The following is a 21743-nucleotide window of genomic DNA, read 5'->3' on the forward strand; positions in this document are numbered from 1 at the left end:
AGTGGCAGAGTGCTAGACTTGAGCAACAAGTATCCGAGGACAGTGCCCAGGACTGGCAAAAAAATAAAAATAAGAAGTCGCCCTTACCAAGGCGTGAACTGCAGCCCCCAGCTGGGGATGGGGCAGACTGAGCGCTGCAAATCTCACACGGTTGAGCGCAAAGGGGGGCGCCTAACGGGGGTGGGGTGGCTTGAACGGGCTTTTCTAGGTCCCATCTGTGGACCTGCACGTATACACCTCTGATTCCTTCGGGATTCTCCCCCTAGTCCAGCCCCAGACTCCACCCTCAGCCACCTGGAGCCACCCAAGGCCATCTCCCCTCCCTCTCCAGCAGCGTACCAGGCGCTCCGGTTGGTCTGCTCCTTCCCTCTAGGGGCTTACCATCGAGAAGGGGTGCGGGGAGCAGGGTAGGGAGGAGGAGCGAGCCAGGACCCGGGTGGAAACGACAAATATGGAGCTGTAAGCAACAGTAATAAAGAGTGGCAACTTGATGTGACAACACAAACCAACTCCGGGGTCTTGGTGGCCTGCTGATCGGAGGTGGCTGGTGGAGGCGAGGGCGCTAACTGGAGATGAGAGCCTAAGCCGGTGCTCTGGGGAAAGGACGCCGAGGGAGCCCGGCGCGGCCCCGGCGGCGGCCGGGAGGGGGTGGGGAGCGGGACCTACACGTGTGCTACGTGCGGCTCGGGCCGCCGCCCCCTCCCCGGCGGCCGGGAGGGGGGCCGCTCTGCCCCCTCGCCCGCAGCTCGGTCCCCGGGCTGGGCGTGGGGACACCGGGTGCGAGGGGACAAGGCCACCGCCCCAGGTGAGACCCCACGACTGGGGTCTTCGCAGCGCGGCGCCTGGAGGAGGCGCGGGCGGATTTCGGGCAGGGCTGGCTGCAGATTTTGGGGGTGCAGGTCGGAGGGTGGGGGCTGGTGGGCTGCGGGTGGGAGGTGTTGGGACTGAGTGGGCCGGCTGAGGGCGGGGACCCCTACAAGTGTGTCCACCGGGCCGGGAGCCGCACCGTGGGGGTGGTTGGGGGGACGGAGGCCCGTGCAGGGGCGGAGTGTTGTTCAAGAGTCAGGAGGGGGTTCCTGGAGACGTGGCACTCGGAATGGGGCAGGGTTCCGTTAGGGCCGCCGCGGCTGCGGCCCCCTTTTCCCGAGGATCCCGGCCACGGCTCTGCACGGGCCTCGCCACCGGCCCCCCAGGCTCCGAGCCGCGGCACCTCCGGCCCGGGGTAGCCCAGGTCCGGCCTCCGGGGCGCCAGGCCGAGCCCCGACCAGACAATGCGGCCCGGGCCCCGCCCCCGGCCCCGCCCCCAGGCGGACGCGGCCAATCGCCGCCCGCGGCCAGGCTCTTTAAAAAAAGAAGGACCGGCGCGGGGTGGCTGTCAGCTGGGAAGGATCCCTCCGCCCATGTAAACACACATCATAAAGGGCAGGGAAACGTCTTCCGAGGGCGGCCGGCTTCCGATCCGGGCTTCCCGACGTCACCCGGGCCCTGCAAGCCGCTGCCTGGCCGAGGGGCCCCAGGGCCCCAGGGCCTGGGCCCCCAGACTCACGGCCCGAGAGGGAGGAAGGGGACCTCAGGAGCCACAAGGCTTCCTAGGACATACTTGAGACCTTCAGAGGCTTGCTCTTCTTGTGCCTTTCAGTTAAATAAGTCACAATTCATCCTCAAAGTGGTATCTGTTTAGCTTGCAAGATGCCAACAAGGGCTAAAATGCTTTCCCAAGAGAATGGACTCCAACAAGACTCAAATATAACAATGCCCAGGTCCAAGAGCGACAGAGACTTCTCTCCACGCTGTCTATAGTAGGAAAATGTTTTCAATTATTAAGCAAAAAAAATTATTTTACACCCCCTACCTAGATGATTTATCTTCCCTATCAGATGGGATATATATATTTTTTTCTAATAGGCTAACAGCTCAGCTGCAGTGGGAAGCAGGAAAAGGCATATCCAGGTTCCAAAGCCCTGGAGAGCTTTGGAAAAGGCCTGTCTTCTCCAAGGACTGCTGTCAAACCTTTGGAGGCCTAGTACCTCTGGGAAGTTCATTGAAGAGATGTCTTGCTTCCTTCTCTCCCTCACCCCCTCCCTTTCTCCCTCTTTTCTATCTCAATTGTTGAGTCCTTAAGGATAAGAGGCTTTCTTCCTCTGGGTGGATCTGAAAGCTAGGCTAGAGTGCCATTGACCCCTCCTTTCAGAGCCTCTGACAATCTTTCTGTGGGTCTTTTCCACGTTGAAGATGTACCCAGACATAAAACACTTGAAGCATGCCTTAGTTACAATAAGTCGTGGCTATCGCTCAGATTCTAGTGGCTTGATTTCTATGTCTCTGATGTCTCTTCAGATTTTTATTTTTCAACCCCTTGGGGATCTCCAGCTGTATGTGCCAGAGACACCTCAAATAGAAGTGAAAACAGTACATTTTCTTCTTCCCCAGGATGGCTTGTGTGTGTGTGCACACGCGTGCGTGCACCTCAAGGCCTTGTACTCTCGCTTGCCTTTTTTTGTTCAAGGCAAAAGGCTGGTGCGCTTCCACCTGAGCCCAGCCTCTACTTCTGGCTTTTTGCTGGTTAACTGGAGGGGAGTCTCTTGGGTTTGAACTGTGGTCCTCCAGTCTCAGCCTCCTCCATAACAAGGATCACTTTTGTCCCAGCAGTTTCAATGGGCCCACTTCCACTCACATAGGGTCCCTTCCCAGGGGGCAAGTCCTTTCCTAACTTGTATTTCCACCATTTGCATCCTCCCTCTCCGCCCCCCCTCCCCGCCCCCCCAGTCCTCAGCGCCACGGCTTGGATTCAGGCCCCGTCCGCTGTTCTCATCGGGATCATCTCCCAGGAGGACTCCTTTCCTCGCAGCACCCACACCAGTCTCCATCCCTTAGTGGCCGTGTGGACTTGGGCCGAGCTCTCGAGGTGGCTGGCAGGCCGCTGCTCCCAAGTGGGGTCCCCGCACACTCGCCGGGCTCCCTGCTCTGGAGAGCACCCTGGCCTCCGGGTCCGGCACCGGTTGGATTCAATTGATCGTCTTACGGGTCTAATCCTTTACCGGACTCATTAACTTGTGGAGGTCGGGAACTCCCACCCTGCGAGGGTCGATAACCCCGGGGGGAAGTCCATCCGCACGCCCAGGGCCCCGGCCCCTCCCGGCAGAGGGCGGGGAGTCGGCGGGAGGGGTGGGGGTGGGGCGGGACTCTTTTTCCTCGCCGTGGCGGCGGAGGCGCACAGCGTGGGGCAGCGGCGAGCCGTCGTCGTCGGAAGGCTGAAAAAGCCCCAGGTGCTGCCGTTGCTGGTTCGAGTCGGGCTGGTGGTCCGCCGCGCCGCGCGTTTGCCGGGGTCCGGGACGGAGCTCGGAGCTCGGGGCTCGCTCGCCGCCGCCGCCGCCACCGCCGTCCCCCGCCCGCCCGCCCCGCGGAGATGGAGCCCACCACCGCGCCGGCCTCGGGCCCGCGCCCGGCGCCGCTACCCCTCGGGGGCCCCGGCCCGCTGGGCGAGTTCCTGCCGCCCCCCGAGTGTCCGGTCTTCGAGCCCAGCTGGGAGGAGTTCGCGGACCCCTTCGCCTTCATCCACAAGATCCGGCCCATCGCCGAGCAGACCGGGATCTGCAAGGTGCGGCCGCCGCCGGTGAGTCACCACGGCGCCCCGGTTGCTCGCGGGGTGCGGGGGGACGCGCGGCGCCCCGAGGCCGGCGCGGGGGGGCTCTTGCCCCGCGGCCTCCGAGTTTGGGGCTGCCGGGGGCGCCGGGGCCGCGGCCGGCAAGAGGGAGCGGGGTCTTGTCGGGGCGGGCCGTGGGGAGCGCGGGGGGCGGGCGCCCCGGCGGCACCCCCGGCCCGGCCCGGGTTGGGGTTTGGCCGGGCTCCGGGGGCGGAGGGGGACGGGGCCGGGCCGGCGGCGCGGGTGTCCCCCGAGCCGGCGGGGCGCGGAGGGCGGCGGGGCCCGCGGGGTGCGGGCCGGCCCCGCCGCCGCCCCCGGGGTGCGGGGGTGTGTGACGGGTGGGGGTGGGGGACTTGCGAGTTGTCGTGCGAGGAGGAAAGTTTTCAATATGGCGGCGGGAGCCCCTGGTCCTTTGTGTGGTGGCGGCGTCGGCCCGGAGCGGTCCTCACCTGGGCGCCCCACCCTCCGGACCGGGGCGCCCCCAGCCCGCGGTCCCCCGGCCCGCAGGGGTCCCCCTGGGCCGGGCCGGCGGAGGGGGCTGGCGGCGCGGCCCGGGGCCGGGGAGGAGCCGCGGGGCCGGCCCGGAGCGGATGTGCTGCTGGGGGCGGGAGGGGAGGCGCAAAGATTTGGGGGGCACTTTGGGGACGGTGGGGTCCCGAGGTGGGTCCGCGCTGGCCCACGCCGCCGTCTGGACTCGAGGCCGGGCGGGTCCCTCGAGAGGCCCGGCTGGGGACCCCGAGACACCGTGTGGATGGGATGTCACGTCAGGACCTGCCAAGATTGCACCCCGTTTCCCCCCCCCCCCCGCCTCCCCCGACCTTTCGGGGCTGAGCCGCAGTCTCCCCCCGCCCCCTTCCCCCAGCCCTGGGAGCCGCGGCTGGAGCGCCGGGGGCTGGGGGGGAGGGAGGGGTGGGCGTCGGGGAAACGGTTTGCAACGGCCCCAACGTTCGCGGGGGGGGGGGGGTCGCGGCCGACTCCTGCCCCCTCCCCCCCGCCCCCGGCCCTGGCCCGGCCGCAGGCGCCGGGCGCCCCCGGGCTCCGCCGGGCTGTGGGGCTGGGCTGCGTCGGAGCTGGCCGGGGGGGGGGGGCGGTTGGCCGGCCGGGACGGTTGGGAGGACGTTTAACCGCCGCTCCCCTCCCCCCGAGCGGGAGAAGACCCCACCCCCCCCGCGGCCTTAAACTTGCAGCGCGTAACGACGTGAGGAGTTGCAGGGCTTCCGCGCCGGGAGGGCGGTGAAGCAGCCAAGTCGGGAAGAAGAAGCCTGCCCAGCCCCTCTCGAGAAGGCCGACCCCGACCTGCACAGGCTGGGGGCGGAGATGCGGCGGCCCGCGGGGCGGGGGGCAGGTGGAGCCGCCCTCCGGGGAAGGGGGCCGGGCGCGCCCTCCGGAGAAGGGGGCCGGGCCGCCCCCGCCCGAGTCCGCCGGACCTGGAGGGGAGGCCCCGGGTCGGCCGGGACGCGCGCGGGGAAGGGGGCCGTGGGGCCTGGCGCGCTCGCCGTCCCGGGAGCCCACGGAGAGATGAGGCCCTGGAGGGAGTTGTCAGGGGCCTGGAGGGTGAACCCCGGACGTGGCCTTCCCTGCCGGTGGAGAGCCGGGTCCCCGAAGCTAGCGGGGCTCCCGCTCGGTGGGGCCGGCAGGTTGCCGGGGGGGGGGGGGGCCCGCAGCGGCCCGGCTGGGTCGCCTTTCCTAGTCAGACACGATGGCCACCATTTTGTACGGAGACGACTGCACACTCGGGCCCGAGGAAGGGGCCGAGAGGAGCCGCCGACGGCCGGAGACCGACCTGGCGCGGGTGTGCAGACGCCTTCGTGCGGAGGGGGGCAGGCGGCCCTCTTTGTTTCACGAAGTCCCGGGCCCGTGGAAAGAGTTGGGAGCCTCAAAAAGGGACATCCAAGTTGTGGGTCCGAGGAGAGGGCCTGGAACAAAGGCTCCCGAGAAGACGTCCACAGGCTTTGTGTCGGAAACTGTTTCTCTCGGAAACCTGCGAACAAGTGGTTTTTCATACAGTCGAAATAGGAAGCGGCAAATCAGCCCTCTCGAGGGTGTGAGGGGTTCTCCATGGCGGCACACGATATTAGCCTGCGTGAAGACGATTTCTGTCCGTTGAGTCTTGGAACACCCACCAGGGCTGTATGGAGAAGGGGAATCGGGCGGATGGTGCGTTCCCACGCGCTAGTAAGGGGGAGAATTAGGGAACATTTCTGTTTTCTTTTGTTCTTACCCTCGTATCTTTACCTTCAGCTTACAGCTGTGAGGCTCCTTGGGAAAAACTTAGGCTATAACATGACTGTGTAAAGGATATAGAAAAACACACTGAAGTAATGAGTAAGAAAACCACTTCAATCCCAAGGTTAAGGAGAGCAGTGGACCTTTGTTTGAAAGTACGTGAAGTACATTGGATAAGCAAGCAGTTTCCTGAGCTGAGACTTTTGTAGGTTTAGTTAATCTGGTTTCTTGGATTGTTACCTTTAATTTCCTCCTTGACATCTTAGAGACTGTGGAAGGACAAGTGGCATTTTCCTTATCACTTTGTGACATTGGGAAATTTTAGGGATGTAACTATTAGGCCAAGAAGAAAAATATTTCACTGCTGAGTGACTTGTGTTTCCTGAGTTTTACAGGAACACACACACACACACACACACGTATATGTACATATATATAATTATACACATGTAACATATATACACATAGGCTTTAATATAATATTTGGCTGCAGGTAGATAGGGTCCACAGATTTATTTGGCACTATTCAAAAGTAAAAGATTTAAATCAAACTACAGATGGCATTTAAAAAAAATTTTCATCCTGGGGCCAGGAGTTTGGTCTAGTAGTTAAAGTGCTTGCCTAGCATATTCCTCGGTACCACATATAGAAAAAAGCCGGAAATGGTGCTGAGGCTCAAGTGGTAGAGCTCTAGCCTTGAGAAAGTCCAAGGACAGTGCTCAGGCCCTGAGCTCAAGCCCAGGACTGGCAAAAAAAAAAAAAAAATTTTTTTTTCATCCTGGGCAGGGAGTTTGGCCTAGTGGAAGAGTGCTTGCCTACCATGCACAAAGACCCGGGTTCGATTCCTTGGTATCACATAGCAAAAAGCCGGAAGTGGTGCTGAGGCTCAAGTGCTAGAGTGTTAGCCTTGAGAAAGTCCAAGGACAGTGCTCAGGCTCTGAGCTCAAGCCCAGGACTGGCAAAAAAAAAAAAAAGAAAAGAAAATTTCATCCTAAACTTCCTGTGGTCACTAACTTGAGCTCTTCATCCTTATGAGCCAAGTATAAACAGCTTTGAAAACAGTATCTTTGAGTAGCTTATTGGTTTGGATTTATCCTTAGGGGTCAGGGAGAAATGTACATATATATACACATATATATACACATATTTTTTTTTTGTTGTTGGTGGTGGGGCTTGAACTCAAGGACTGGGTGCTGTCCTGAGCTTTTTTTTTTCCCTCAAGGTTAGCACTATGCCACTTCTATACCACTTGAGCTACAGCTCCACTTCAGGTTTTTTTTTTTTTTTTTTTTGCCAGTTCTGGGGTTGAATTCAGGGCCTGGGCCCTATCCCTGAGCTTTCAGCTCATGGCTTACTGCCTTACCCCTTGAGCAACAGCACCATTTCCAGTTTTTCTAGTGCTTAATTGAAGATCAGTCTCAAGGTCTTTAGTGCCTGGGCTGGCTTTGAATCATGATCCTCAGATCTCAGCCTCCTGAGAAGTAAGGATTATAGGCATGAGCCACCGCACCCAGCACAACTTAAGGGTTTGTTTTGGTTTTTTTTTGTGGTTAATTGGAGACAAGAGTTTCAGGAACTGTCTTGCCCAGGCTCACTTTGCTTTCTTAGCTGGTGCTAGTTGCTCATGTCAATATTTCTAGTTATTCAGGAGGCTGAGATTTGAGGACCCCAAAGAGTGAGCCCGGGCAGGAAAGACTGTGAGAGCTTTAACCTCAATTAACCAGTAAAAAGCCATGGCTTTTTTTTTTTTTTTTTTTTTTTTTTTTTTTGTGGGTCATGGGGCTTGAACTCTGGGCCTGAGCATTGTCCATGAGCTCTTCAGCTCAAGGCTACCTTGAACCAAGTCCCACTTTCCCATTTTCCAGAGGTTACTTGGAGATAGGAGTCTCAGGTCCTTTTGTGCTGGGGCTGGCTTTTGAACCTTGATCCTCAGATATCAGCCTTCTTAGTAGCTAGGGTTACAGGTGTGAGCCACTGGGCCCAGCTTTTTGCTGTGCCTCCAATAGCAGATCAGTAGATCTTTTGCCTTGACCAAAAGAGCCTAAGGACAGCACCCAGGCACTGAGTTCAAGTTCATGACTGGCACAGCTAATAGCTTTCTTGAAATCATACCATACAACTCATCAACTTATAGTACACATTATTTTCTTTAGTACTTACAATTTTACAGTGATTATCACCATAAATTTTAGAACATGAAATAGTATGGTTCTGTCATCTAGGCTAACCTGGAACACATAATCTTCCTGCTTCAGCCTTAGTGCTTTGATTACAGGCATGTGTTGCCATGCCTAACCTGTTTAACTGCCTTTTTTTTTTTTTTTTTTTTTGGCCTGTCCTGGGCGTGAGCTCAGGGCCTGAGCACTTTCCTTGGACTTTCTCAAGGCCATAGCTCTACCACTTGAGCCTCAGCACCACTTCTGGCTTTTTTCTATGTTTGTGGTACCAAGGTTTTCCTGCATGCTAGGCAAGCGCTTTACCACTAGGCCAAACTCCCAGCCCTTTAACTGCTTCTAAAGATAAACTTACTCTAGGGGTTGGGAAGGTGGCTCCGTGGTAGAATGCTTGCCTTGCATGCATGAAGCCCTGGGTTTGATTCCCCAGTACCACATAAACTGAAAAAGCCAGAAGGGAAACTGTGGCTGAAGTGGTGGAGTACTAGCCTTGAGCACAAAGAGGCCCAGGGACAGTACTCAGGTCCTGAGTTCAAGTCCCAGAACTGGAAAATAAAAAAAGATAAACTTACTAGGACTTTATAGCTCAGGAGAAAAATTTGTATTAAATTTTTTGGGGGTTTATTATTACAGAGGTACTATACATAGGGGTCCATTTACATATGTTAAGTAATGAGCACATTTCCTTTCTTAGTGTCATCTGTTCCCCCATTCTTTCCCATTCCCTCCTTGTCCATCCACAAGTTGTATAGTTCACTGTCAGTGTCCAGTGTGTTCCACTGCTCTACCTTCTGACTCCTTGTCCTTGATTCTGTGCTCTCCCCTCCTCTCCCATACACCATATGCACAATCAAGAATGCAGTCATCAGAAAAGACATTTAAAAAATCATTTGTTTTATATAAAGATGAGAGGTACGTAGGCATTGTATTTTGTGATTATCTCCTAAGACTATCGGCTTTCGGTCTTACTGTATGTGTATAGAATTCTTTCTTATCCCAGTGTGTTTTACATTAACTTCCGGGATTAAATTTTGGGTTAAAAATTTCAATTCTAGGCCTGAGAGTTTGGCCTAGTGGTTAAAGTGCTTGCCTAGCATGCTCGAAGACCTGGGTTCAATTCCTCGGTACCACATACATAGAAAAAAGCCGAAGTGGTGCTGAGGCTCAAGTGGTAGAGCTCTAGCCTTGAGAAAGTCCAAGGACAGTGCTCAGGCCCTGAGCTCAAGCCCAGGACTGGAAAAAAAAAAATTCAATTCTAGGTCATCTGTGTAGGCTTTGAATGGGCACATTAGACTTTCTGGTGCTTGGTCAGATGGGGCATATGTGGGACCACATAGTTGTAACTCCTAGGAAGTAATCAGAACCAGTGGAATTTTAAAATGGATTTGGAGAAGAAGTATAAATCCATGAGTCAAATGTTTTTTCCCCTTCCTTGAAAAATGATTATAGGGTATGGTTTTAAACATGTAGTCCAGTCCACCTTTTGAACAAAATGAGAGGATAGATTGCCTTTGAAAAAGTGTTAGAGAGTTTTCTACAAAATCAGGGTTTGAATTCTTTCATTTAGAAATGGACAAAACATAAGTATTGAGCCCTTAATTTCATTTTTTGTCTGAGGCTCTTAATTTTCTGTATGATCTGCTGGTCTAGGTATAGAATATTTTTCACTGATAGGTTAGTGATAGACTTTGTTTATTTAATTTGTGAGATAATAAAAACAAAGTCCAAGATGATTGCAGTACTTGAATATAGGCAGACAGGAAGTCTGTCAGTAAGAGATTTTCCTCTTTGAAAGGCTAAAAAATTGCAAATGATTTGATTAAAATATAATAAACTGCTGCAGTCTTGGGATCCTTTTGTTACTATCTTAACCTGGTCCAGGTGAGGCTGGCTGTGGAAGAGGGTCAGGGAAGCTGGTGATACCAAAATGCAAGTTCTGGGCCCGCCTGAGCTGGGGGAGGAAGACCTTGCTTTCCGCCCTGGGCAATTCTTTAGTATGGATTGTGCCAAAGTTCTCATCAGTTTTTTAAGAGAAGTATTTCCATGGACATTATGGTTATCTTCTGCCTGCTCAGGTTGCAGAAGATTGTTGCCAATCAGTTACCAAAATGAGCTGGAGCAAATGTTGAGTACTGGAGGGCAGCACTTCCTGAAATATCTATGAGGCTAGGGTTCCTTGAAGAAAGTGGAGTGGAAAGCTTTGGGAAAGCCATGTTCTTGGTTGTAACCATTAATGGTATTTTTAGTTTGAGGAATTAATAGCTGCTTAAAAACCTGAGTTGGGGGTGGAGAGTTTGGCCTAGTGGTAGAGTGCTTGCCTCGCATGCAGGAAGACCCGGGTTCGATTCCTAGGTATCACATACTTGGAAAAAAGCTAGAAGTGGTGCTGTGGCTCAAGCAGTAGAGCTCTAACCTTGAGAAAGCCCAAGGATAGTGCTCAGGTCCTGAGTTGTGGAAAAGTTTGTTTACAACAGGAGAATTATATGAACCTAATAAAGATTTAAGCATTCATTGCTGCGTTCTTGTGTGGGTTTTTTTTTTTTTTTTGGTGAGTCATGGCGCTAGAACTCAGCCTGGGACCTGTCCCTGAGCTCTTCAAAGAGCTCAAGGCTACTGAGCCATAGCACCACTTTTGCCCCCCCCCCCTCCACCCCCCCGGTTTTTGTGGTACTGAGGAATCCAATCCAGAGCTTCATGCATGGGCATGAACTACTCTGCCACATTTCCAGCCCCCCTCTTTTTTTTTTCCTTTTTTAAATTTTTTGTCAGTTGTGGAGCTTGCAGTCTGGACCTGGGCACTGTCTCTGAGCTCTTAAGCTCAAGGCTACCTACCACCCTACCCCTGGAACCGCAGCGCCACTTCTGGTTTTCTAGTGGTTAACTGGGGATCCCACAGTCTTTAGTGCCCTGGCTGGCTTTGAACTGCTATCCTTAGATCTCACCCTCCTGAGTAGCTAGGATTACAGGGGTGAGCCTCACTGTGCCTGGCTAGTCCTGGGGCTTGAACTCAGGTCAGGGCATTCTCCTTGGACACTTTTTTTTTTTTTTGCCAGTCCTGGGCTTGGGCTCAGAGCCTGAGCACTGTTCTTGGACTTTTCTCAAGGATAGAGCTCTACCACTTGAGCCTCAGCACCATTTCTGGCTTTTTTCTATGTATGTGCTACCAAGGAATCGAACCCAGGTCTTCGTGCATGCTAGGCAAGCACTCTACCACTAGGCCAAACTCCCAGCCCCGCCTTGGACACTTTTTGCTCAAGGCTGCTCAAGGCTAGTGCTCTGCCACCTGACCCCCAGTGCCGTTTTTGGCTTTTTCTGTGTATGTGGTGCTGAGGTATTGAACCCAAGACTTGGTGCATGCTACCACTAGTCTATGTTCCTGGCTGCCCTCTTTGTTGTTGTTTTTAAATCATGTTTATGAACTAGATAGAGTAGAATAATGAAGAAAAAGCTGTCTCTGGGGCTGTGAAGCATTTCAGTTCCACAAGTAAGGTGTTTGGTACAAATCTGGGGGATTTGATTAAATTTATCCTCCTCCCAGTACCCATATACAGAGGATTCATCCTTTTCCCTGGATAGGGTCTGTGCTGCACAGGCTGTCCTTGAACTCTGGGTTCAAGTGAGTGTCTGCCTTACCCCCGGCCTGCCCAGTGAAGCATTCAGAGACCATTCTTCCTGAAGCTCCACTGCCAGAGTCTTTGACCACTAGGTGTGTCCTAGGCATTCCTTTTTAAAAAATTCTTTCACATTATGCTTTTTTTTTCTGGATATAAAGGCAAAATTGCTCTGCCAGAGACATCAGTACTAAGGTAGAATTTATTTTTTGTCAGTTGTGGGGCTTGAACTCTGGGCCTGGACACTGTCCCTGAGCTCTTCAGCTCAAGGTTAGTGTCCTGCCATTTGAGCCACAGCTCCACTTCAATTTCTGGTGGTTAATTGGAGATAAGAGTGTCATGGATTTTTGTACCCTGGCTGGCTTTGAACAACACTGTCCTCAGATCTCAGCCTCTTGAGTAGCTAGGATTATAAGTGTGAGCCACTGGCACCTGGCTAAATTTTTTTTTTTTTTTTTGTAGAAAATTTTAGGTGGTGGGAGGAGGAAAACGGGGAGAAAAACATGAGAAGGGTTATCTCTCTGTACGTTATCCCGACAATAAAACACATATGCAAAAAAAAAAAATAGAAAATAGTCCCTTTGGCTGGGTGTGGTGGCTCATGCCTATAATCCTAGCTACTCAGGAGGTTTCAATTAACCACTAGAAAGCCAGAAGTGGTGCTGTGGCTCTAGGAGTAGGGTGGTAGCCTTGAACTGAATTTCTCAGGGACAGGGCCCAGGCCATGAGTTCAAGCCCCGTCATGCACACGCGCACACACGCACACAAATAGAAAAGAAAATAGTCCCTTTGTTTATTTCTCTGAATATAGAAACAGAGATATAAGACCTTTTCTGACTGTAGTGTGACATTTGGGCAAATCAGAGTAAGCTTTCCAGCCTTCAGTGAGTGATGGTCACTTTGCCCCATTAGTGTGCAGATTTAGCAGCTTAAGCTCGTGGTTTAGTGCTTTGTGTCAAGTTTTGTAATCTGGAAGGAAACTCGACCATTTCAGGCTGAATCCTGGCACGTGGTGGCGAGAGTGATGGATTGAAGGGTGCTCTCTTCCTTGGCACATGTTTACAGACCAGATTTTATCTCAACTTTGCTGTTAGGATGGGCCTCTAGTTGAATTATTTCACCTGACAAGAGTTGGTTGTCAAGTAATCAAGGAACAGAATAGGTCTCCTGGAAAAGCGGGTTTTAGGACAGTGATGTAGAAGACCAAGTGAGTGTTGGGTGGTTTTGGTTTAGTTTCCATGCAGCATGCGGCAAACCTGCAGCATTGGCTGGTGCAGCAGCTATGGACACAACCCAATTTCAGCTCATTTCTATGGAATCCAATATTTTCTTTACAGTGGGTGCTAATGCCTCCATACTTGTAGCCCTAGCTACTCAGGAGGCTGAGACCTGGGGGATCATGGTTCAAAGCTAGCCTGGGCAGAAAAGTCCAAGACACACTATCTTTACAGTAACCAATAAAATGCCAGACTGGAAGCATGACTCAAGTAGTAGAGATCCCGCCATGGGCAAGTAAGCTGAGTAACACTGGCTAGAGGAGTGCGCACATGCACACAAGAAAGAAGAGATATTTCATGTGTGTGCATATATACATGTATATCTGTGTGTTTGTGTATACTAGAATTTGAACTCGGGGCCTGTGCTGTCCTTCAGCTTTTATGCTCAAGGCTAGTGCCCTACTACTTGGGCCACAGCTCCACTTCTGGCTTTCTGGTGATCAGTTGGTGATGAGTATCTCAAACTTTTGTCTGTGCTTAGAGCTATAATCTCAGATCTCTGTGTAGCTAGGATTATGAGCCACCAGCACCAGCTATTTGTAGATTTTTAAAAACAGTTGGGGTAGGGTTTTGAATCTAATTCCATCCTGACCTTGGACAAAGTCGATTTACCAGCACATGTCTTCTCATCTACTCTAAGGGGCTCTGACACTGACCTAGGGCTGCTGTCTACATTAATTAAGTGATGGATTGCAGGGATCTTAAATCCCAAAGAAAGCTTTATTTGCCCATTACTATACATAATCTAGGGACAGACAGATTTTTAGTGAGAGAGATCTTAGTGCAAAATATATATTCCATTTTTTTCTTTTTAAGTGTCACTTAAAAAGTGTCACTTAAAAAGTGTCACCTAGCACCAGAATTAGGATATAGTTGGGGGTAGCTGGGTATGGAAATAGGTGTCTGTAATCTCAGAACTTTGGAGGCTGAGGCAGGAGGATCAAGAGTTTAAGACTTGCCTGGATTTTATATATCTATCTATCTCTCTATATATATATTACATATATATGTATATAATACACATATCTCACAAAACAATACAAAGATTTTTTTTTGGCCAGTCCTGGGGCTTGAACTCAGTGCCTGAACACTTTCCTTGGGCGTTTTTGTTTTCCCCTCAAGGCTAGTGGTCTGCCACTTGAGCCCCAGCACCACTTCTAGCTTTTTTTTCTATGTACGTGGTACCAAGGGATTGAACCAGGCCGGGTTTTCATGCATGCTAGCCAAGTACTCTACCACTAGGCCAAACTCCCAGCCCCTAAAAGATTTATGTTTTTCTCCTACTTGGATCCTTTTTGAAAACAGATCTTTCTTTTTCTTTCCTTTTTTTTTTTTTTGTGGGTCATGGGGCTGGAACTCTGGGCCTGGGTATTGTCCCTGAGCTCTTCAGCTCAAGACTACCACCCTACCCCTAAGGCACAGCCCCATTTCCCATTTTCTAGTGATTTATTGTAGATGAGTCTTACAGTGCCTGAGCTGCCTTTGAACCTTGATCCTCAGATCTCAGCCTCCTGAGCAGCTAGGATTATAGGTGTGAGCCACTGTGCCCAGCTTTTTTTTTTTTTCTTTAAATTAAAAAAATGTATAGTGATTACAGATTGTGGCAGAAATTTTGTGGGTACTTTGTGTAGGGTGCATATACAGAAAGGAGTTTGTGATTGAGCTTGATGCCATCCCACCTAGGATGGGGGATGCCTGGTGCAGTGAAGCCATGAAAATAGAATGGGGCTGTGTATAGGTAGCACACAATTTCAGCAGTCCCAACTGATGCCTAAGTAGGGCGGGTAGACTGAGTCTAATATTTCTTCTGCTATCCCACTTGGAGTTGGGAGAAAAATGCAAGTCACCAAAAAATGTTTACTCTCTTTGAAAGAAACAGTGGGCTAGAGCCTTTTCTTTACACACACACACACACACACACACACACACACACACAGTTCTTGTTAGTAAATCTAATAAGCATACAATCATTAGTGTTCATTTACTCTAACCTTTGAACATGGTCGATTAGGTGGATCTGTATCTACTGTATTTTTACTATGACTTTAATGTGTTCGTGGGGTCATGAGTCATCAGCCACTTATTTAATCAAGGTGCTTTCTAGATGTATTGGTGTATCCCCCAATGATACATAGAATATGTGTTAAGTGTTCAGATAGTTAGGCCAAGATGTCTTCCCAGCTCTGTGGAAAGTAGGCAGACTATTGTTCATTCCTGGGCTAATTCTTGCCATCTTGCCAGCTTGGCCAAGCTAGAATGTAGAGATCTATTGTGTAAGTCTAGTGTGTTTAGAGCCCGTGGTGTGGAAGCTATTTATTAAGCACATATTCCTGTAAGGCATGGCTGGTGTGCCACAGGCTGCAGATACTGAAATATAACCTAATTCCAAAAACAAAGAACAAATCCCTATCAAATCCACTGACTTGCTAGGTCTTTAAGGCACGAGCCTTTCAGTTTTCTGTGTTGTTATACCAACTCATCATTTGGTGATATTTAAACCAGATGGCAACATGTTGTCTAGGTTTTACTTGGAAAAGAGATGGAGAAGAAGGTAGACACTGTTTAGGATTTGTACTCTGGCACCTATTTGTCAGGCAGGGCATGGGGGGAGAATGAGAGGTGTGCAGACAGCATGTTTTGGTACATCTTCCATTGTACAAAATTGCAGGTGTTTGAGTCTCTTTTCTCAGAGCAGTTCTCATCCGGTATAAGGATGAGTTTTGAACAATTGTACAGCTACCAGATTTTTCAGTGGGAGGTTAGCATCAGGGATTTGTGAGTTGTGGGTTTGAGATTGTTAAAAATGGTACTTGATGACAAATCATTCTCTGAGTTTCTCTGTAACTACTTTTTTTTTTCCCTGTTAATCTTAAATCTCTTTTGGCTTTCACTTGTAAAATACACCTTTGACTTACATGATGGATAATTGTAATTGCTCGTTCTTTTTCTATAACAGAGTTTGGAATAACTAGAATTTGATTTGTGGATTCTAAAAATCTGGAGAGTGGTGATAGCTAGCAAATGAAAACTTTAATAAGAGAATAGAAATTTATGGGCTGGGAGTGTGGCCTAGTGATAGAGTGCTTGCCTAGCATGCTCACAGCCCTAGGTTTGATTCCTCCTTACCACATACAAAGAAAAAAAGCCAGAAGTGGTGTTGTGGCTCAAGTGGTAGAATGGTAGCCTTGAGGAAAACAACAACAACAAAAAATCCCACAGGGCTGGGAATTTGGCCTAGTGGTAGAATGCTTGCCTAGCATGTACGAAGACCTGGATTTGATTCCTCCGTACCACATACATAGGAAAAGTTGGAAGTGGTGCTGTGGCTCAAATGATAGAGCTCTAGCCTTGAGAAAGCCCAAGGACAGTTCCCAGGCTCTGAGCTCAAAACCAGGACTGGCAGGAACAAAACAAAACAAAACACAAAAACCTAAGGACAGTGGCCAGGCCCTGAGTTCAAGCCCCAGAATTGGCCTCCCCACAAAAATAATTTTTTTTTTTGGTTGGTCGTGGGGCTTGAATTCTGAGCATGGGCACTGTCCATGAGCTCTTCAGTCTTCAGGTAAAGACTATCACTCTACTACTTGAGCCACAGCACCACTTCCAAAGAAAAGTTATTTTTTTGGTAGCACTGGCTTTGAGCTCAGGGCTTATTCACCTGATGCTAGTCAAGCACTCTACAACTGAGCCATTCCTCAAGTTCTTCTCATGGAGAAGAGCCCAAGCCAGCTTTGAACGGCGATCCTCAGTTCTCAGCCTCCTGGGGTAACTAGGATTACAGAAATGAGCCACTGGTTGGGGTGAGAATAGAAATTTTATGTAAAGAATACCTGACAATTATAGCAACACACTGACTGACCTCGTGGGATGTGTTTTCCTATCACATGTTACCCTGTGCTCTTCTGAAGAGGGTCGTGACTTTCCATAGCTTTATTCCCTTTATCAGCACAGAAAGGGGGATTCTGCCGGCCTTTATATAGTGAGGCTGAGAGGTAGGTATCTAGCCCAAGATCAGTATTAAGTGGTGGACTTAGGAATCAAGCCCGGGTAGCATGGTCCTTAGTTTTAGTGAATGTGTGTGTGTGTGTGTGTGTGTGTATGTAAGGGATTATTGAGGCTTCAGCTCAAGGTCTGGGCACTGCACTGTCCCTTAGCTTTTTGATCAGCTCTACCACTTGAGCCACAGCTCTGCTTCTGGCTTTTTTGGTCTGGTTAATTGGGGCTGGCTTTGAATTGTAACCCTCTGATCTCAGCCTTCAGGGTAGCTAGGATTACAGGTTTAAACCATCAGTACCTAGATTGAGTTAGTACTTTTATTTTTTTATTTTTTATTTTTTATTTTTTGCCAGTCCTGTCCTTGGACTTTCTCAAGGCTAGAGCTCTACCACTTGAGCCTCAGCACCACTTCCGGCTTTTTTGTATGTATGTGGTACCAAAGAATCGAACCCGGGTCTTCCTGCATGCTAGGCAAGCACTTTAACCACTAGGCCAAACTCCCAGCCCTGAGTTAGTACTTTTAATAGGATTATTTATATTGTCTTATATATATATATAACTATGGTAATGATAGGATTAAATTAGGTGATTGGTAGATATTGGGAGATATTTAGAGAAGGTGTGCAGCCTTTAGAGAGTCAGTGGAAGTTGCAAATGTTTGCCTTTTATTCCTAAGTTCAGTGGTGTATCTCCTACATAATGCACAATGGCTCTCTTCATAGACTCTAGAAATTAGCCTGTGTAGCCCGGGCTGGCCTTGTGTTCCTCCTGCCTCAGCCTACCCAGTGCTGCCACCACACCCAGCTCCTAGCGGAAATCTTGAGCGTGTCTCTCTTCCCCCACCCCCCTTTCTGGCTACCTAAACACAGTTGTAATCAATAAAAATGGTAAGCTGCCGATGCGTGGTGTCAGTGTGTCACTTAGATTTGTGTGTTGAATCTGTTTTGATTTACCAATAAGTATGGGCTTAGTGTGCTCTTGCTTAGAGGCACCAGGAAGGGCAGTATTGAAAAGTCAAAGAGAAAAGTGTGTTTGTTAACAGTATTTCAGACTTAATAACAATAATTTTAAGTCCGTTGACACCAAGCAGCCATTAAAACAAGGGCTAGTCTATCTGATTGCAATATCTATACTTAAATTTTAGGCTAAATTGAGTTATCTTTTAGATTTTTTTTTTTTTTTTTTTTTTTTGGTTTGAACTCGGCCTGGGGATTGGCCCTGAGCTCTTTAGCTCAAGGCTGCCTCCTTACCCCTGGACCTGGGCATTGTCCCTTACTTGAGCCACAGTGCCACATCCGTCTTCCTAGTGGTTAATTGGAGCTAGAGTCTCACGGACGTTAGTGCCAGGGCTGGCTTTGTTGAACCTCAGTCCTCAGACCTTAGCCTCCTGAGTAGCTAAGATTACAGGCCTGAGTCACTGAGCCCTGCTAGATGAAATTTGTGTAATATAATAACAGGTAGTCTGTTCTGAACATATATGTGCTGTGACCCTTTTTGGTGAATGGGTTAAAAGGGGCCTAGGTTAGTTCCTTCCAGTCCTTTCATAAATTTTCTAATCCCATTAATGAGGGCTCTGGTCTCATTATCAGCAAACCCCCAAAGACCAACCACTTAATATCAGATTAGTGATTATTAGAAGGGCACTGACATTCCATTTTGGTCAGAATTATAATATGGATTAGAATAGATTGACAAATATTTCTTGTGTAAGTGCTAAATGAGGGGGGTCAGCCGAGCAATTTCCTAGTGAATTCTCATTCAGGTTCAAGTTCACAGTGTTATTAAAGGCAGTTATTAGGGATCAGACACTTTCTAGGTAAAATTAACACTTCTAAAGTTAGCTTACAGCCTGTTGTAACTAAATTGTAGCAGCACTAAAGATCTAGCAAGTATTTGTATCCAGTGAAACAAATGGCTTTATTGTTTGCCTTTTTGTTGACTATACAACTGCAAATACTTCAAGATAAAAGCACAGCAAAGATTGTTCAGTTTTTTTTAGTGCCTTCTCATTCTGTGTCCTGGCCCCAAACTTGTAATCTTTCTCTTGCTGTCATTGCAGGTCTATACTGCCATGCTAGCCTCAGGCTGATTTTATTCATTATTTTTTTGGAGGGGTCTCTTTCCTGACTGACCCTCGACTTCCAATATATATATATATATATATGAGTGCCCAGTCCGTAAAAGGACCAAAGGTAGGAGTTGCATTTATAGTCTAATGAGGCCTTAACGTTAGGGTGTGTGATGTTTAACTTTCCCTGCCCCTGGTGCCCAGGTAGTTTTGGGTGTTGCTTAGTGAAGGTTAAGGGGCAGAGTCCAGCCTGTTTTCTAAACCCATTTCCCCTTAGAAACAAATCATTTTGTAATCTTTCAGTTCTTTATGTTGGAAGCTTGAATTCTCTGCTGATACCTTTTTTCTCCTCATTGTGATTGTATGAGAGAAATCAAAATACACAGCTAGAAACCTAATACGCAGTTGTGACATTGTAGCAAGGAACCTAAGTGTAGGCACTGCTTGTCATGGCAGGGAAAAAGTTCTGGAAGTTACATGTCATTGACCTGTTAAAGGTTTCCTGGTGAAGCCCAAATCTTGCTATCCCCTATTTGGATGGAAGATGATTTTACTCTTCATCCTTGGTGAATTTTATTTTACTTTTGCTGGTCCTAGGGCTTGAACTTGAAGCCTGGGTACGGTCCTTGAGCTCAAGGCTAGTATCTAGTACTTAAGCCAAAGCTTCATTTCTGCATTTTTGCTAATTTATTGGAGATAAGAGTCTCAAGAACTTTCTTATCTGAGCTGGCTTCAGACTGTCCCTCTCATCTCAGCCTCCTGAGTAGCTATGATTATAGGCATGAGCCATTGGCACCCGGCTTCTTGGTGTTTTTTTTTTTGTTTGTTTGTTTTTGCCAGTCCTGGGGATTGAACTCAGGGCCTGAGCACTGTCCTTGGACTTTTTCAAGGTTAGAGCTCTGCCATTTGAGCCATAGCACCACTTCAGCTTTTTCTATGTATGTGGTACTGAGGAATCAAACCCAGGGCTTTGTGCATGCTAGGGAAACACTCTACACTAGACCAAGTTCCTGGGTGTTTCTATTTGCAGGCCTGCAAGACTTTGGGGTTATGTGAAAGCACCATTCATTTCAGCAGATAACTTTTCTAAACTTCAGGTAGGGAGAGTTTTGGAGAGTTAACACAGTCTCCATGTGGTCTAGTTAGCTCCTTTGTTTATTCTTTGAGATTTGGGAAGCAAGATCTTATTTATGTTTTCAAGGAGTACAATGTTTTTTTTTTTGGTCCTGGCCCTTGAACTCAGGGCCTGGGTGTTGCCTCTGAGCTCTTTTTGTTCAAGGCTAGCACTCTACCACTTGGAGCCACAGCACCTCTTCCAGTTTTCTTCTGGTAGTTAATTGGAGATAAAAGTCTCATAGAGACTTTTCTGCCCTGGCTGGCTTTGAACTGTGATTCTCAGATCTCAGCCTCCTAAGTAGCTAGGATTACAGGCATGAGCCTCTGACGCCTGGCTTGGAAAGAATATAATTTTTTTTTTTTTTTGCCAGTCCTGGGCCTTGAACTTAGAGCCTGAGTATTGTTCTTGGGCTTTCTCAAGGCTAGAGCTCTACCATTTAAGCCACAGCACCACTTCTGGCTCTTTTTCTATGTATGTGGTACTAAGGAATGGAACCCTGGTCTTTGTGCATGCTAGGCAAGCACTCTACCACTAAGCCAAACTCCCAGCAGAAAGAAGATAATTTTAAAAACCATGGTTTTATTTTTATATTTAAGGTGTACGGAGGGGTGTTACCATTTCATAAGTCAAGTAATGAGTACAATTATGATGATGCCGCCAATCCTGGGGCTTGAACTCAAGGCCTGGGCACTGTCCTTGAGCTTGTTTTGCTTAAGGCTAGCATATCAGTTGAGCTACAGTGCCACTTCTGTCCTTTTTTTTCTGTTTATGTGGTACTGTTAAGTTTAAGTTAAGTTGATAAAAGAGAACACTAGGCAGGGTTTAGGCAGGAAGGAGAATTTGTTTTAAATTCCCAACTGCTTGCCCTCCCTCTCCCCGCCAACCATGCCTGGTGGAGACAGATTACTGAAGAGGCTGCACAGCCAGTTGGGGCCAACTGGCTGTGGGGTGGGGAGGTGTGGTCACACTGGATGTGGATGTGACCTCAGAGTCTCTGGAGCTATGGGAGGTGACAGGGCAGCCCCAGGATGTGACTTCAGGGGAAGGTGACTGCTTCTAGGTGTCCCAGTTACCTAGGTAATCAGGTACTAATGAGGTGGAGCCTTAGCCAGGGGGTGGGGAGCCTCCAGAACCGCCTTCTTGGGGCTGACCTAGCATTGAGGAACTGAACCCAGGGCTTCATGCATGCTAGGCAAGCACCCTATCACTGAACCACATTCCCAGTCCCAGGCAAGTGCTCTTTATATTGCAACTGTGAAGCCCTGAGTTCAATCTCCAGTACTGGCTAAAGCAACAAAAAATACCCACCAAATGGAAAAGAAGTATATGTCATATCCTTTAATTACCTTTTAGGGTCAGTCGTGGACTTGAGCTGGGTTGGCTTTGAATTGTGATCCTCAGATCTCACTCTCCTGATTAGCTAAGGATCACAGGCATGAACCACCAGTGTCTGGCTTAATTACCATTCTATATTTAATAATAGATGAACATAGAAACTGCTTCATTTTTCCAATTATTTAGTATTTAGAAAGTCATATATTCTTTGAAACAAGTTCTTTAATTTGATGGGCAAGATGGCACACTCGTTATTCCAGCAATCAGGAGGAAGAGGCAAAAAAGTCATAAAGGGC

At 49.2% G+C, this 21743-nt stretch overlaps 1 protein-coding gene across 1 annotated transcript in view; it reads left to right on the forward strand.

Annotated features, from left to right (window-relative positions):
- The first annotated feature begins 3263 nt into the window (after positions 1-3263).
- Positions 3264-21743, forward strand: part of Kdm5b (lysine demethylase 5B) — a 73572-nt gene continuing 55092 nt past the window's right edge. The window contains exon 1 of the mRNA XM_090341413.1: positions 3264-3613. Coding sequence (XP_090197539.1) covers positions 3407-3613 — 207 coding nt within the window. The 5' untranslated portion in view covers positions 3264-3406. The remainder of the gene's footprint in view (positions 3614-21743) is intronic.

This window comes from Megascapheus bottae, chromosome 10 (assembly GCF_031878675.1).
Source record: "Megascapheus bottae isolate mThoBot1 chromosome 10, mThoBot2.hap1, whole genome shotgun sequence".
Classification (NCBI taxonomy): domain Eukaryota; kingdom Metazoa; phylum Chordata; class Mammalia; order Rodentia; family Geomyidae; genus Megascapheus; species Megascapheus bottae.